Source organism: Melanerpes formicivorus, unplaced genomic scaffold (genome assembly GCF_026170545.1).
Source record: "Melanerpes formicivorus ecotype bairdi unplaced genomic scaffold, bMelFor1.0.p_v2 SCAF_4, whole genome shotgun sequence".
Taxonomy (NCBI): domain Eukaryota; kingdom Metazoa; phylum Chordata; class Aves; order Piciformes; family Picidae; genus Melanerpes; species Melanerpes formicivorus.
The window spans coordinates 30928201-30945058 of NW_027142356.1; the positions used below are offsets into that span (position 1 = coordinate 30928201).

The window sequence follows — 16858 nt, forward strand, 5'->3', positions numbered from 1 at the left end:
AATCTCAGACCCTCATGGCCATTAAAACACATTTTTCCTTTCATAATGTTATCATAGAGGTGCTGATTGGTTCAGCCTTGACCAGAAGTGAGTCCAGTTTGGAGCTGGGGGAGCTTTTAGAGGCTTCTTACAGGAGCCACACAGCTATCTACCTGCCCTACTACCAATCCTACCCCATTCCCAAACCCAGCACAGCACCTCAGCTGTACCCATTTCAAATTTTCACTGGACACATTTTCTTTTTCCTGTCAGTGCTACCTCTCATGCACTTCATTTAAATTTAAACCCACCTTTAATTATCTCCCTTGAATGGTTCATTGTATGGCTTTATGTAGAATATATACTAATGATTCATAATTTCCTTCTATTTCTGATTGGGAGTCATCCAAGCTCACCTCAAATACTTTTTGGTTATTCTTCTCCTAGAGTTTATTTTGCATTTAGGGGAACTGAACAATAGCTGAATTTAAAAAAAAATACATCTATAAAATAATGAGCACTCATTATATAGCCCTGCAAATCCAGAAATTGACTATGAAGCATGAATCCAACCAAAATCTGCCTTCTCTCATCAAAATTCACATGTTTTGTTAAGAACTTCAATTAATGTTTCCTTCTGAGTTTCAGCATAGTCTGTCCTTTCTGTCTGGTCTAGGGTGGTTAGAATTTTTTGTCTGTATCTGGGGGCCAAAAAACCCACACAAACCCAACAAAACCTCCTCATTTAAAAAAAAAAAAAACTAAAAAAAGAACAAAAAAAAAGAGAAGAATCAGATAATCATAAATTCACAGATTCACAGACTACATCAGGTTGGAAGATTCAAACACCGCCTTGTCCAACCCCCCCTGCAGCCAGCAGGGACATCTTCAACTGGATCAGGCTTACATCAAGTCTGGTCTTGAATGTCTCTAGGGATGGAGCCTCAATGACCAAAATCAGAAAAATCAGAGAAACAGAAAATCATAGAATGGGTTGGGTTGGAAGGGACTTTCATCATCATCTAGTTCCAATCCCCTGCCATGGGCAAGGACACCTCCCACTAGACCAGATTAATGCTCTAGAAAGAAAGGGGTGAAGGGTTTGGAGCACAAACCCTATGAAAAGAGGCTGAGGGAGCTGGGGTTGATTAGCCTGGAAAAGAGGAGGCCCAGGGCAGACCTTATTGCTGTCTACAACTACCTGAAGGGAGGTTGTAGGCAGGCGGGGGCTGGTTTCTTCTCCCAGGCAACCAGCACCAGAACAAGAGGACACAGTCTCAAGCTGTGCCAGGGGAGGTTCAGACTGGATGTTAGGAAGAAATTCTTCACAGAGAGAGTTGTTAGCCATTGGAATGGGCTGACCAGGGAGGTGGTGGAGTCACTGTCCCTGGAGGTGTTTAGGAGGAGACTTGATGGGGTGCTTGGTTGCATGGTTTAGTTGATTAGGTGGTGTTGGATGATGGGTTGGATGCGATGGTCTGGAAGGTTTCTTCCAACCTGGTCTGGGCTATTCTATTCTATTCTATTCTATTCTATTCTAAATAAAAGAAAACCTTAAACTTCATCATGGTAGCTTCTAAGGAATCTACACACACTTCAAAAATCCAAGCAAAGAGAACCACAACCCACTGTTGCTCAGTGTTACTTTTCATCATTCCTTCTGGAGAAGACTCACAGAGGTTGATGAAATCGTATCTGTACAAAGGATCTTCTGTTCTGAACAGTCCTCAAATGTTCCTCTAGGAACAAGAATTTAGAAGCAAGGGAGATGCAACCATTTTTTCCCAACACATCATTTTTGTGTCCTTTACAGAAGCACAGAATTGCCTAGATTGTAAATGATCTTTGGGATCCAGTCAAATCATTAACCTAACTCTGGTAAGTCCTTGACTACACCATGTCTGTAAGGACTACATCTACATGACTTTTAAATACCTCTAGGCGTGGTGACTCCATCGCCTCCCCAGGGCAGCCTGTTCCAGCACCTGAGAACCCTTCCAGTGAAGAAATTCTCCCTAATGTCCAACCGAAAACTCCCCTGGTGCAACTTGAGACTATTTCCTCTCACCCTATCACTTGTTACTTGTTTGAACAAACACCCACCTCTCTACCTCCTTTCAGGGAGCTTTAGAGAGCAATGAGGTCTCCCCTCAGCCTTCTCTTCTCCAGGTTAAACAACCACAGTTCCCTCAGCTTCTCCTCAACAGGCCTGTTCTCCAGGCACTTCATCATCTTTGCTTGACTTCTCTGAACATGGCCCAGAACCTCAATCTCCTTCTTGGAGTGAGGGGCAAAAAACTGAGCACAGGATTCAAGATTTAGCCTCACCAGTGTTGAGTCCAGGAGAACAATCATATTCCCAGTCCTGCTGGCCACACTATTCCTGATCCAGGCTGGGATGCTGGTGATCTTCTTGGCCACCTGGGAACAAAGTGGCTCATCTTTACCTGGCTATCAACCAACATCCCCAGGTTCCTCTCTGCTGAGCAACTCTCCAGCAACTCTGCTCCAAGCCTGCTCCAGAGTTGCATGAGGGTGTTGTGAACCAAGTGCAGAGTGATTAGACAGTGCTGGATGATAGATTGGACTCCATGATCTCATAGGTCTTTTCCAGCCTGGTCTGGTCTGGTCTGGTCTGGTCTGGTCTGGTCTATTCTATTCTATTCTATTCTACTCTATTCCATTCTATTCCATTCTATTCTACTCTATGCCAGCACTTGGCCTTGTCAAATTGCATACAATTGACCTTAGCTCAGGTCCCTCTACAGCATCTTCCTACTCTCCAGAAGATCAAAACCCCCATCCAATTTAGTGCCATCTGCAAACGCCCTGGGGGTGCACTCTATTCCCACATCCAGATCATGGATAAAAATCTTTAAAGAGATCTGGCCCAACTACTGAGCCCTGGGGACAGCCAGTTATGACTGGCCACCAGCTGGACTTAACTCCATTCTCCACCCCTCTTCACACTCTCTTATCTGATTCAAAACTCAAGGAGAATAAAAGAGAGAATATTTAAACAAACTGGCAGCTCTGTGCTTAGCTATCATCCAGTTGTAGCTGTTCTTTGCTTGAAAGTAAATCTTGGGGTTTCCTATTTTAAACTTTTAAAGTGTACCAGATGAATAATTGAATCATTTCTGCCTACTACATGCTCCTACACAGCTAGTATATTTACAGTAAGGTGAAAGCCACCAGCCAAGTGCTGACACTCAAAATAATTCATAGAATTCATGGAATGTGTTGGAATGGAAGGGACCTTCAAGATCTTCCAGTTCCATTGCCCCTGCCACAAACAGGGTGATCTTCCACTTGACCAGGTTGCTCAAGGCCCCATCCAACCTGGTCTTTTGTGGCCTTCCAGTATCTGAAGGGGGCCTACAGGAAGGCTGGGGAAGGACTTCTCAGGATCTCAGGTAGTGATAGGACTAGGGGGAATGGAATGAAGATGGAGGTGGGGAGATTCAGGCTAGATGTGAGGAGGAGGTTCTTCACCATGAGAGTGGTGAAACCCTGGAATGTGTTGTCCAGAGAGGTGGTCGAGGCCCCGTCTCTGGGGGTGTTTAAGAGCAGGCTGGATGAGGCTCTGGCCATCCTGATGTAGTGTGGGGTGTCCCTGCCCATGGCAGGGGGGTTGGAACTAGATGATCCCTGTGGTCCCTTCCAACCCTGAATGAAACTATGAAACTAAGAAACTATGAAACCTCCAAGAAGGGGGCCATCCACAACCTCCTGGGGCAACCTGTTCCAATGTTTCACCACCCTCACTGTAAAGAATTTTTTCCTAATATCCAGTCTGAAATGTCCCCTCTTGCACCTTAAATCTATTCCAAGCTAAGCTTCCCTGTGCCTCGTGAGCTCCCACTATATTCTGAAGGTAAGGGCGCTGTGAAGGGGCCAGAAGAGTTTATGGTAGGAAAGGGAAGTGAAGAGATCACCGCAATTGCCGCCGCATCAGGAACATGAAAGGTCAAGGCAGGCTGAGTGCTGCTGTGGTGTCATTTCAGCTGTTTGTCCCTTGGTGGAGTTCTTGAGTCACTTTCGCCCTTTCTCCAAACGGTTTTAACTGCTTTCTGTGGGGTTTTTGTCTTTTTTTTTTTTTTCCTCTTTCTTTCTTCACTCTGCTTCCCAGTTTGCTGTCATGTTTACTGTATTTAACCTTTTCCTCGCATTATTATAAATCTGTTACTTCCAAACCCACCTGGTTTTACTGATTCACCCCCCCATGCCCCCAGGAGCTCCTTCATTTGTGCTCACAACTGCGTGTGTGCGAATAGCAGCCCGTAACACACATCTCTTAATGCACAGAGTGGCACAGACACATCATCAAACTGTCTCTCTTTAACTCCGAGATGGATTCCCACCACATATCCCAAAAGTAATTTCCCATTGAGAGCCACCGACATTCCTAAACTGCCAACAACAAATTGTTGTGGGCTGCAAGTTCCAACTGCAGACGTGAGTTCAGGAGCCAGGGGCAGAAGCCAGGTTCTGCCAAGAGATGCAGATAAACCCACCAGGGATTGCACCTACATGCCTCAGTAATAACCCCTATCTTTCCAGTCCTAGTGATGATCCCCATATTTCCAGTCTTAGCAACGACCCTCATCTTTACAGTCCTAGTGATGACCCCCCCACCATCTCCCCAGCCCTAGTGATTATCCCCATCTTTCCAGTCTTAGCAATGACCCCCATCTCCCCAATCTTAGTGATGATTCCCATCTTTCCAGTCTCAGCGATGACACCCCATCTTAAAAATGACCCCCCTATCTACCCAATCTTAGTGATGACTCACTCCTGTCTCCCCAATCTTAACAATGACCCCCGTCTCCCCAGTCTGTATCTACAGCCCCAGAAACAAAGCCCCACTGCAGAGCACAGGGGAAAGGGGGTAGATTAGAGGGGCTTGCAGAGAGGCTGGGGAAGCTCCCAGGCTGCTTTAGGATTCCCCCACGTACAAGCCGGCTGCAAATGTCAGCAAGACGGATTCCTTCCCACACGCAATCTGCCACCTCGGTGGCCTTATCAGATGTTCCCTTTAAGGACACAAGCTCTTATTTCCCCTCTGTCTATCCCCGGCAGCTCCGGCTAGTTTATTTATTACACTCGATTACATTTCTGATCCCGTTTCCCACTTGATCTCCTCTGATCAGGAGGACAAATGTCGTGGTCTGAGTGCCTGTGCACATCTGTGGGCATCTGGGATGAGGGGGTTGTGCAGGGGCTTGTACTGAGGGTGGGGGGGGGAAGAGGAAACTTACACTGTGCAGCAGATTTGGCCAAGAGGACCAAATCTTCCCTAACTGAAGTGCCTGGATATGGTTCTACCGACACCCAGACAAGCTGTGACAACACTGGTGTTGGCGGGGTTGTGGGGAGGGGGCTGGTGAGATGGGGGGGGGGGGGGGAAGAGGGGAGAAGGGGAATGGGATGCAAGGGTTGGATGAAGGGAGGGATGGATGGATAGATATAGATAGATAGACAGGTAGACAGATTGATGGATGGATGGATGGATGGATGGATGAACAGATAAGATAGGTAGGTAGGTAGGTAGGTAGGTAGGTAGGTAGGTAGATGGATAGATAGATAGATAGATAGATAGATAGATAGATAGATAGATAGATAGATAGACAGACAGATAGAGGGGTGGATGGATGGTTGGATGGATGAATGAAGGGATGGATGAGTGAAGGGATGGAGAGATAGTTGGATGGAGGGATGAATGGATGGAGGGATGGATGGATGGATGGATGGATGGATGGATGGATGGATGGATGGATGGATGGAGTAAAGAATGATAGATGGAAGGACAGACACACAGACACACAGCCAGCACAGCCTTGTCCCGTCCCCCCGTCCCCCTCCCCCAATTCCAGCAGCCAGGGCACGTGTACCAGGAGCAGCTCATCCATCCACCATGCAGCTCACGTCGGACCCATTTCCCACGCCGGCTGCCTGCCCTGGGAGGAGGAGGAGGAGGAGAAGAAGGGAGGAGGAGGGGGAGGAAGGGAGAATGATAGGAAAAAGAGGAGGGGGGAGAAGGAGAGAAGCGGGGAGGGGGGGTGCTGTTACCTCTGTTCCGAAAGAGGAACCAATCCACTGTGAAGGACGCTGCATTCCCGAGCAGGAAAGACATTGCACATTCAGAGGGAGATTGCATGTGAAGACACTGAGAGGGGTGGGGGGTGGGGGGTGTAGGAAAGAAAAGGATAGCGGAGGAGGAGGCTGGGGGATGCGGCGGGGGGACGACTGGGGAGAGCAACCCGCATGTGAAAGGCACAGTGTGTGCAGAAGGGTCGGAAGAGAAGGGGGGAGCGGGTTGCACATGGCAAAGAGAAAGAAATCCCTCATCTGCTTGAAAGAGGCTTCTGGCAGAGCTGAAGGGTGGGAAGACAGGAGTGATGGAGAAGCGGAGCTAGGGTTGATACGTCCTCACCCTCCAACAGAGCCCCCCAGTTCCGGGAAAGTTTATGGCTGGGAGGGAAAAAGCACTTTCATCCAGCTCCTTTCCCTCCACCCTCCCGGGGAATACGTTAAGTTTCCTGGCTGCTTTTTTAAAAGCACAAGAGGGGGAAAAAATAAAGGGAAAGGGGGAAGAAGGGGAATAAAAGAAAAAAATAATTAAAAAAAAAAAAAAAAGACAAAAAATTGAAGGAGGGGGAAAAAACGCAGAAGGGGTTGTGATGGCATCGCTTTGCTCTGGGAATTCCTGCTGACTGGGATGGACTGGAGCTTCCACCGCCGCTGAAATTCCTCGCTCCCGCAGCAGCAGAACGAGGAGTGAGTGTGTGTGGGGGGGTAAATTTGAAAAATTCCCGTTGCTTGGCAAAATATAATAGGGATTTGGGATTAAGCCTACTTAACCCTCTGCGAAGATGCTGAGCATCCCCGCCACCACCCCCAGCAAGCCCCCAGCCCCCTCCGTCCGGGACTGCGGCGGTGAGCACTGAGTCTGCGCCGAGCCGGGGCTTTCTCGCTGATGCTGCAGATATCAACCAAGCATCATTAGGGGGTGGTGAGGGGGTTTGTCTTCTGACCAAGAAGGGAAGAGCATCCCTGCATCCCTCTGGAGAGGAGAGTAACCCCCATCAGGCTTCAGCTCTGCCCCTCCGGACTCCCCAAGGGGAAAAAGAAAAAGGTGGCAACCCTCCTCCCCTCCTTCTTCCTTCCTTCCCACCTCCCACATTCATTCACCGCCCCCAGCGGCAACCACACATTGTGACCCCGTCTCTTTCAACCACCTCAACCGTTCGGCTGTGCCACCGTGGTGACAAGAGGGACATTTCCCCGCAGTCCTTTCACCAGCAGCTTCCTTCAATGTGAGGAAAAAAAGGAGCGCACACAACTTGTGTGTGTCCCCCCCTCTCACCCCAACGTGTGGTCACTGGGGGAGAAGCAGAAGATAGATTCCTAATGCATTGCTCTCGGATTCCGGCTAGATTCCTGATGGAATCCTGTTGGATTCCTGCTAGATTCCTGCTGGATTCCTGCTGGTTTCCTGCTCAAATCCTGTCGAATTCCTACTGGATTGCCTACATGCACCCGCACAGCATTTCTGGTCCCACTGGTTGCCCTAGGCTAGCCCAAATCCTATCTTTCCCCAAAACCTGTCCGGAATACCTTTATTTTTTTTTCTTTCCCAAGTGGAGAAGCAGGATCATCCAGACATCCAAACACCAGGGACACACCAAAACCGAGTAGATGACCCAGAACCAGCAGGAGGAGACAACGGGAGGGTAGGGGTGGCTGGGTGGGGGTGTGGGTGGGGAGGAGGAGGGGGGCACGGGGCGGGCGGTGGGGTTAGTAGGCAAAGTTGAGCGCAGAGCTTTACCATTAAAGTTTATTTCCCACTTTCCCCAGCGAGGTAACGCTACCATTTTAGCAGCCACCAAAGCAGCAAGTCCCCTCTCACATAGAAATCTGTCACTTTAACGCGGTTTTTTCTACACTCCGTCCCTTCCTCAGCATATTTTCCATTGGGGTTTTCTCTCCCCTCCCCTCCCCCCCCCCCCCCCCCCCCCCCTTTTTTTTTTTTCTCCTAGGAAACCCACAAACACACACAAAAAAAACCCACATTGCATGATGGTGCCACTACGAAGAACGTGAACACAAAGACCGAAAGCTTCAGCAGCACTGGGAAGCAGGACAAAAGTCTGAGATTTAACGAGAGCCACACACACCACCACCCCCCCTCCTCCCCCCCATCCTTTGGTCCCGGGATTTTGGAATTCCACGACCCGGGAAAGAGGGGACAATGCGTGTGGAACGAGTTTCCTTACCGGTGTGAGACCGCAAAACGCGGAGCGCCGGCGGTGCACCTGAAAAACAAAAAGAAAGGATTCAAACATCGACTTTAAAAAGCCTACAGCAGAGGGGGAACTGGAGCGGGAGTGGGGGGGGGGGGGGGAAGGCTAAAGAGGAGGAAATCGCGACATATCGCGCGTTTGCAGAGGCACCAGCAGGGTTGGAGGTGGTGAGGAGCAGCTATCCCGCAGCAGAAGCAGTGGGTAAGGTTGAGCTTTCTGGAGTGCAGCGCTTGACTCGTCCTCCCTCCTCCTCCTCCTCCTCCCCCATCCCTCCCTCCCTCCCTTCTCGCTCCCTCTTTCTCTCTCCCTCTCTTTCCCTGTCTATGTAGTGCAGGCGGCTCTGCTGCTGCAGCATCAGCCAGGAGCTTACCCAGAGAAGCTCCAAGCAGCTTCCCCAGCACTTTATTTAGGCAAAAACTTGCCTCCTCACTCTTTTTATCTTTGTTTTATTTTATTATTATTTTTTTTTTTTTTAATTTCCGAGTGGGAAGCTTCTCCCAGTTGCCATTCAACATTTCAAGCCGCTTTGCTGTTGCACAGCTTCTGAATTCCCTACTTCTACCGGATGATCTTAAATGTGTTTTCCAACCAAACGATTCTCTGATGATTCTGAGAGGCACAAGGAAACCACAGTCGCAGATTTCCACCCAGCGTGGCGGTGCAGACCACAGGAAAACATCTGACTGAGCTCATTCGACTTGCAAACAGAACTCTCTCTTTTATTGTTTTATTATTTTATTTTTTTAAAAAAATACAACCGTGGCTTCTTCCCCCCCCCCCCCCCCTTCCCCCCTCCCCTCTTTCCCCCCCTCCGCTCCTCCCTCCCCCTTTACCATTCCGCTTGGATGTAATTGAGAAGCGGTGTTAATTCACGTGGAGGAGAGAGTGGTGGTGGGAATCCAGTTAAACATCTTTGGGTTTATTTACTGCTTAATCTGCCTGTGGACACAATAGTTTTGGTGGCTTCACCTTTCGAACTGAAAGAATACAAGTTGAGATTTGCTCACCTGCATTTTGGGACGGGAAGGAAGGAAAAGGAGGAAGAGGAGGGAGAAAAAGAGGGAGAAAAGGAGAGACTGCAATCTCATTTGTGCATCGCTCCCAGCGCTGCAGAATCCAGTTTGCTCTAAACCCCCATGCAGTGCAAATGCAGGTAAGGCACAAGCACACCCCCAAAAACTGCGGATGTCAACCCAAACTTGGGACCGGTTGTTGCTGGTGGTGGTGTCGGTTTGGTCGCCTCCAAGCAACCTTTGCAAAGAGAGGGCAAAAAAGCTTCTGCAGTTCCCGTGTCGTTTGCTTTGTGACTAATGACCTTGCGCAGAGTTGGTAAAAAAAAAGGAAAGGAAAGGAGGAAAAAAAAAAAAGGAGAAAAAAAGAAAGAAAGAAAGAAATCAGCTCCGGAGAAAAGAGCCTGAACATTGTGGGGCGAGCTCAGAAGATGGATTTGGGTGTTTTTTGGCCAGCCGAAAGGGATATTGTGTGGACTGCTCTGTGATACCAGGGGGTTCTCCTATGAACAGTGCAGCTACTGGCATTTTTTGGGGGGTTGATTATTTTTTATTTTACCTTTGTCATTTTTGATACTTTTTGTTTCTTTCTTAGCTTATCTATTTTTTTAATTGCTTTATTTTATCTTTTTTCTTCTTCTTTTTTTTTTATTGTCTTCTTATTTTTCTTTTCTTTTCCCTCTTTTCTTCCCCCCCCCCCCACCTTTTTCTTCTTTCTTTTTTCCCCCCTCCCTTTCTCTTTTCCTTTTAACTTTTCATTTTTTTAATTAATGTATATTTTGCTAAAGAACTACCCATTCCTAAGAGGATTTGGACTTTTCCTGGACACAAGCCTTTTTGAATAAAGCGGATCCCACTTTTTTTTTTCCCCCCCCTCCCCTGCCTGTTGTGTGGAGAGAAAGAGGGGAAGATTCAAGCTTAATGCCTCTGGTTGTGTGCAGAGAAAAGGGGGAGTAATCAAGCTTAGTGCCTAGGTCGTCGGAGGCTGAGAAGGGAGAGAGACAACAGTGTGAATAGTAGTTAACTCTAGAGTGGAAAGAAGACGACCCGGGGGGAGGGGGGGGGGGGGGGGGGGCGGCTTTGAGTCGCTCAGCGCTGCTCCTTCTTTTCCTGCAAACCTTGCAAAGTGATTACAGTAAAACCAGAGAGGAGGAGGAGGAGGAGGTGGAGGAGGAGGAGGAGAAGGGGGAGGAGGAAAGATCCCGTCCTATCTTCCCGAGGTGAATCTTTAAAAAAGCAAAACACACTGTCCCGGGAACTGTGAGCATATCGCGACTGGGAGGCAGTGAAGGAACCGCCAGCAGCAAGGGGGGTTTCTGCCCACCAGCTGCACCAAGCCAGCAGACAATAACTTTCCAGCAAGAGAAGGATTGTAGACGTGATCACCCGGAGTTTATTGGGGGGGGGGGGGGGGGAGGGGGGGCAGGAGAGAGTGAGGAGGAGAAGGTGGGGTTAGGAGGGGTCTTTTGGTGCGAGGAAGATGAGGAAGATGCAGACTCTTTTTGGCTTTGTGCATTGCTGCTGCTGCTGCTGCTTTTTGCTCCTCCTGCCTCCACCGCTTTGGGTCAACCTAGCAGCGGCCAAACAGCTCTTGAGGTACCGGCTGGCCGAGGAGGGACCTGCCGATATCCGTATCGGGAATGTGGCTTCTGACTTGGGAATAGTGACTGGCTCTGGGGAGGTGACATTCAGCCTGGAGTCGGGTTCTGACTATCTAAAGATCGATAACATGACCGGGGAGCTGAGCACCACGGAGCGGCGCATCGACCGCGAGAAGCTGCCGCAGTGCCAGATGATCTTCGACGAGAATGAGTGTTTCTTGGACTTCGAGGTGTCTGTCATCGGCCCTTCGCAGAGTTGGGTGGACCTCTTTGAAGGTCGGGTCATCATTTTGGACATCAATGACAACACCCCGACTTTCCCATCCCCTGTCCTTACTCTTACCGTAGAGGAGAACCGCCCGGTGGGGACACTCTACCTTCTCCCCACTGCTACTGACAGGGACTTCGGGCGCAACGGCATAGAGCGCTACGAGCTGCTGCAGGAGCCCGGTGGGGACGGTGGTCGGAGAGGGGGAGGCGGTGGTGGAGGAGGAAGCTCGGTGGGCTCGGTGGCCTCGGGGGGCTCTGATAGCAGCAAGAGGCGGGCGGAGGCGGAGGCAGCGGCTCGCAGCAGCGTATTCGAACTGCAGGTGGCCGATACCTTGGATGGGGAGAAACAACCCCAGCTGATCGTTAAAGGCCCTTTGGACCGGGAGCAACGGGACTCCTACGAGCTCAGCCTGCGAGTACGGGACGGTGGAGAGCCTGCCCGCTCCTCCCAGGCTATCCTGAGGGTGCTGATCACCGACGTGAATGACAACAGCCCCCGCTTCGAGAAGAGCATCTACGAGGCGGACTTGGCAGAAAACAGCAGCCCTGGCACCCCCATCTTGCAGCTTCGAGCCACCGACCTGGACGTCGGAGTGAACGGCCAGATCGAGTATGTCTTCGGAGCAGCCACCGAGTCCGTCCGGCGTCTGCTGCGGCTGGACGAGACCTCGGGCTGGCTCAGTGTCTTGCACCGCATCGACCGGGAAGAGGTGAATCAGCTTCGCTTCACTGTCATGGCTCGAGACCGGGGCCAGCCCCCTAAAACAGACAAGGCCACAGTGGTGTTGAACATCCGTGATGAGAATGACAATGTGCCCACCATTGACATCCGGAAAATTGGGCGCATCCCGCTGCGGGATGGAGTGGCCAGCGTGGCCGAGGATGTGCTGGTGGACACCCCCATTGCCCTGGTGCAGGTGTCGGACCGGGACCAAGGGGAAAATGGTGTGGTGACCTGCACTGTGGTGGGGGATGTTCCCTTCCAGCTCAAGCCTGCCAGTGAGGGTGAAGGGGAGCCCCAGAACAAACGCAAGTATTTCCTCCACACCTCAGCCCCTTTGGACTATGAAGCTATCCGTGACTACAATGTGGTGATTGTGGCCGTGGACTCAGGCAGCCCCAGCTTGTCCAGCAACAACTCCTTGCTGGTGCGGGTTGGGGATACTAATGATAACCCTCCTATGTTCAGCCAGGCTGTGCTGGAGGTCTCCTTCCCCGAGAACAACTTGCCTGGTGAGAGGGTGGCCACAGTGATTGCCACAGATGCGGACAGTGGCAAGAATGCTGAGATCACCTACTCCCTGGAGGCCTCACCCCTGTCCTCAGAGGCACCAGGAGGCATCTTCAGTATCGATCCTGACTCTGGGGATGTGTCGGTGCAGGCGGTGCTGGACCGGGAGCAACGTGACACCTATGAGTTCCAGGTGACAGCCCGGGACAAGGGGATCCCCTCGCTGCAGGGCTCCACTACGGTGGTGGTGCGTGTGGCTGACCGCAACGACAACGAGCCCCGCTTCATGCAGGATGTGTTCACTTTCTATGTGAAGGAGAACCTGCAGCCCAACAGCCCCGTGGGCATGGTGACTGTGATGGACTTTGACAAGGGTCGCAATGCCGAGCTCAGCCTGTCGATCCAGCCTGGTGACCACGACCAGGCAGCTGGCATCTTCTCCATTGAGAATGACACTGGAACCATTTTTTCCACTGTCTCCTTCGATCGGGAGCAGCAGACCAGCTACACATTTAAGGTGAAGGCGGTGGATGGAGGTGAGCCACCACGCTCTGCCACTGCCACCGTGTCTCTCTTTGTGATGGATGAGAACGACAATGCACCCACAGTCACCTTCCCCAGCAACAGCTCCTACACCGTGCTGCCACCCTCCAGCAACATGCGCACTGTGGTGGCCACAGTGGTGGCCACTGATGCCGACACCGGTCTCAACGCTGACCTCAACTACAGCATCGTTGGGGGTAATCCCTTCAAACTCTTTGAAATTGACCCAGCTAGTGGTGTGGTGTCGTTGGTGGGCAAGTTGGCCCCCAAGCACTATGGTCTGCACCGCCTTGTGGTGCAGGTGAATGACAGTGGGCAGCCACCACAGTCCACCACCGCCCTGCTCCATGTCTTTGTCAATGAGAGCCTGTCCAATGCCACTGTGGTGGAAAGCCAGGTGGCCCGCAGCCTCCACACACCTCTGGCCCAGGACATTGCTGGTGACCCCAGCTATGAGCTGAGTAAGCAGAGGCTTAGTATAGTCATCGGCGTGGTGGCTGGCATCATGACCGTCATCCTTCTCATCCTGGTGGTGGTCATGGCCCGCTACTGCCGCTCCAAGGGCAAACACGGCTACGAGGCCGGCAAGAAGGACCACGAGGATTTCTTCACTCCACAGCAGCATGACAAGGCCAAGAAGCCCAAGAAGGACAAGAAAGGCAAGAAGGGCAAACAACCCCTCTACAGCAGCATCGTCACCGTTGAGGCTTCCAAGCCCAATGGGCAACGCTACGACAGCGTCAACGAGAAGCTCTCAGATAGCCCTGGTATGGGGAGGTACCGCTCAGTCAATGGTGGTCCAGGTAGCCCTGACCTGGCCAGGCACTACAAGTCCAGCTCGCCGCTGCCCACGGTCCAGCTGCATCCTCAGTCTCCCACTGCCGGCAAAAAGCACCAGGCTGTACAGGACCTTCCCCCAGCCAACACCTTTGTGGGCACCGGGGACAACATCTCCATTGGGTCGGATCACTGCTCCGAGTACAGCTGCCAGGCCAGCAGCAAGTACAGCAAGCAGGTAAGAGCCCTGCGTCCCTTCGGGCCCCCAACACACCCTGGTTGAGGTAGAGGAGAGATGCCAGCCTCTCCTCACCTCAGACACAACTGTCAGGTTCCATCTTCCCTTCAGCATGTTTTTTTCTCCCTGGTTCTCCTCCCCCCCACCCCACAGGCAGGCAGGTGTCCATACCAACACTCACCACACAGGAAGGAGAGTCAGAGATCTTGAATTTTATGATTAGCATTATTTTTAACATTCTCTGCACTTTTCAGACTCATTTGTGGACTTGGTGGCCAGCCCAAGGTAACCAAGATGCCTCTGTCAGCTACCTGTCCTCCATCACACCAATCATGGAGGTTGAGGGGGGTTGTCAGGAACCCCTATAAGGCAAATCCATGTCCTCATAATCCTGCCTTCCCCCTGGTCCCACTTCCCATGGCTGAGGCTTTCCCAGCCTTAGAGATGGTTAGCTCCAGGCTGAGAATTTTCCCATGTGTGGGCAGAGGTTTTTTGGGTGGGGGATGTGTTGCCTGTCTGCAGCTTCCTAAAGCTCTGAGCAAGAGAGAACTTGCAGCTGTGCTAAAGTCTTAAGCGTTGTAATTACCAAATAATTCATTAGGACCCAAATGTTTCAATGATCTCCAAAGCTTCTCTGCAGTCTAGGTTACACCATAAAGGTATACATTCAGTGCAGCAGTCGCTCTGAGCACACCTTGCTCAGCAAGCTTAGAATCCCACCCCCACTATATTTATATTGCTTCCTCCCCCAGCCTGTTCCCCCCTCCCAATAACACTAGAAAATACTAAGCGGTGCTACAGTGGTGGTAAAATACTAAGCATAATAATTTGAATGCTAAATAGTACTAATTTAGGGTTAAATAGTACTAAAATATTATCTAGTAGCATAGAAAATAGAAAGTATAGAGAATAGTAAATATGGTACTACACAGCCCTATAGAAAATACTAAGCAGTGCTACAATACTGGTAAAACACTAAGTAGTGCTACAATATTGTTGAAACACTGAGCAGTGCTACAATACTGTAAAGGAAAATTAACTGTGAGAGCCACTCAATCTTACTCCCTGCTAGCATTTATGCCTAGGGTTTTTGAGAAGTGTTGCAGGTTTCTGGAACATCTGATACAGCAGATTTGGGGGATGATCTGTTTCATTAATTTCAGCTTGCAAGTGGTCTGTGTCAAATAAAAAGCACTAAGGAAGCCCCAAGATTCCATCTACTCAGGCTTGTTAAGCACATAGTAGGTGGTGGTGGTTGGTTTAGTGAAGGCTGTTGTAACAAAGGGATAGTGGAATATGTACTGATTATGTCCTACTACTTCCTTGCTGCTGCAATTTATATGAACTGTAAGCTGTCCAAAGAGTGATTTATTTCCAGTATGAAAGCACAAATTGTATGTTAAGTGCAGGAAGGGCAAAAGATTCCACTACACAAATGACTGTTTTGCTTGATAAAAAAAACCAAACAAACAACCCAAACATTTAAGATCATATTATAGAAATATTGAGTTGCTTGATACTTTTCAGGGGTATATATATATATATATTTTGATCTGCAGTGCATGAGAAGGTTTCTGAGCAGCAGAAAATGGCTTTGTTACACTCTTGCAACGAAGTGCAAGGAGCACAGTGCTGAATTGCTTCATCGTTTATCTAGTTTGGGACAACCCCATATTTTCAGTATCTGTATTTTTCAGCATCTGTATTTTCCCTCTGCTAAATGTTTAGTTTGTTGTGAAGGTTAGTTAACCTGAGTGGCTTGCAAACAATATTTTAATGCTTTATCTTTTTATTTTTCAGTATCTGCACCCTTGTAAAGCACACACAAAATTTAAGCCAAGTGTCACAGAAAAAAAAGTAAAAGCAGAGCTAAATAGTTGACTTTAGAGGGGATACTACCCAGGCACTGAACTTCTGCTCTTGCTTTCCTCCTAGCACTTTGTCAGCGTGCTGCTGACGGGCATAGAGTTTTGCTCACACTTTTTGGAGGGATAAAAATCATAAATTAATTAAGATTTAATTACATAAATGATATGTAGACTTTTCCCCATCTCAGATGTTGACAGTAGAGGGTTTGTTGCTTTATCAAGCAAAACACAAGAGGATTTTTAACAATGTGGAGCATGTCTTTTTAGAGCAAGATATGAAGTGATTGCAGTTAGAGTTCTGAAGTGGTGTGGAGCAGGTTGTTTTATAGCTCAGCTCTCTATGTGGAAATAAACCAGTGGCACAACGATGTGACCATGGTGGGGAGGCTGGTTGCAATCTCTAAAGCTGCCTTTATTTACTCATTGGCAAGTTCCTTTTGTTCTACAGAGAAATAAGAAGGTGGATTAAAGTTTTAGAACAAATAAGTGGATACAGCAGAATTCACCTGCTTGAAGCCACTGGAGATGAGAGCTGTGCTAATTTCCCATTAGTGTAATTAGAATTGGTAATTGATACTTTGGAATATCTACCATATAGCAGCCAGGAAGCAAAGTCTCTACTTACGTGGTCGCCTGGTGTAACCTAGTGAGTGTGAGTGGCTGTGTTGGGATTATTTGATACTTCCCCTTTTAGAGCAGAACACTGAATATTTTATGTGGGTTCTCAAATACATCTTGTTTGATACAGTACTGTATGGGGGGTGGTGGGGGTGGGAGGGAACTACAAGCAATTGGTAACTCTTCTCCTTTGTGACATCATGTGCTTTCTATAAAGTTTAAATTCTATACTCTCCACACTTCTGGCACTTCAGTGTCAGAGCATCTACAAATTTGACTCTTCTTGTCTTACTCAGTATCACCCTGAAGCATCCTTTTAACACCAACTTATCAGTTATTTCCATTAAAGCACAGATAAAACCACTTAATAGCACACAAAGGTTTAAATCACTAATAGCAAGCAAATGCTTAAATCCC

At 49.3% G+C, this 16858-nt stretch overlaps 1 protein-coding gene across 4 annotated transcripts in view; it reads left to right on the top strand.

The window, feature by feature from the left end:
• Positions 1-10738: 10738 nt before the first annotated feature.
• Positions 10739-16858, top strand: part of PCDH7 (protocadherin 7) — a 243317-nt gene continuing 237197 nt past the window's right edge. For all 4 annotated transcript variants that reach the window (XM_068137540.1, XM_068137541.1, XM_068137542.1 and 1 more), the window contains exon 1: positions 10739-13955. In XM_068137540.1, the coding sequence (XP_067993641.1) occupies positions 10776-13955 (3180 nt within the window). In that variant the 5' untranslated portion in view covers positions 10739-10775. The remainder of the gene's footprint in view (positions 13956-16858) is intronic.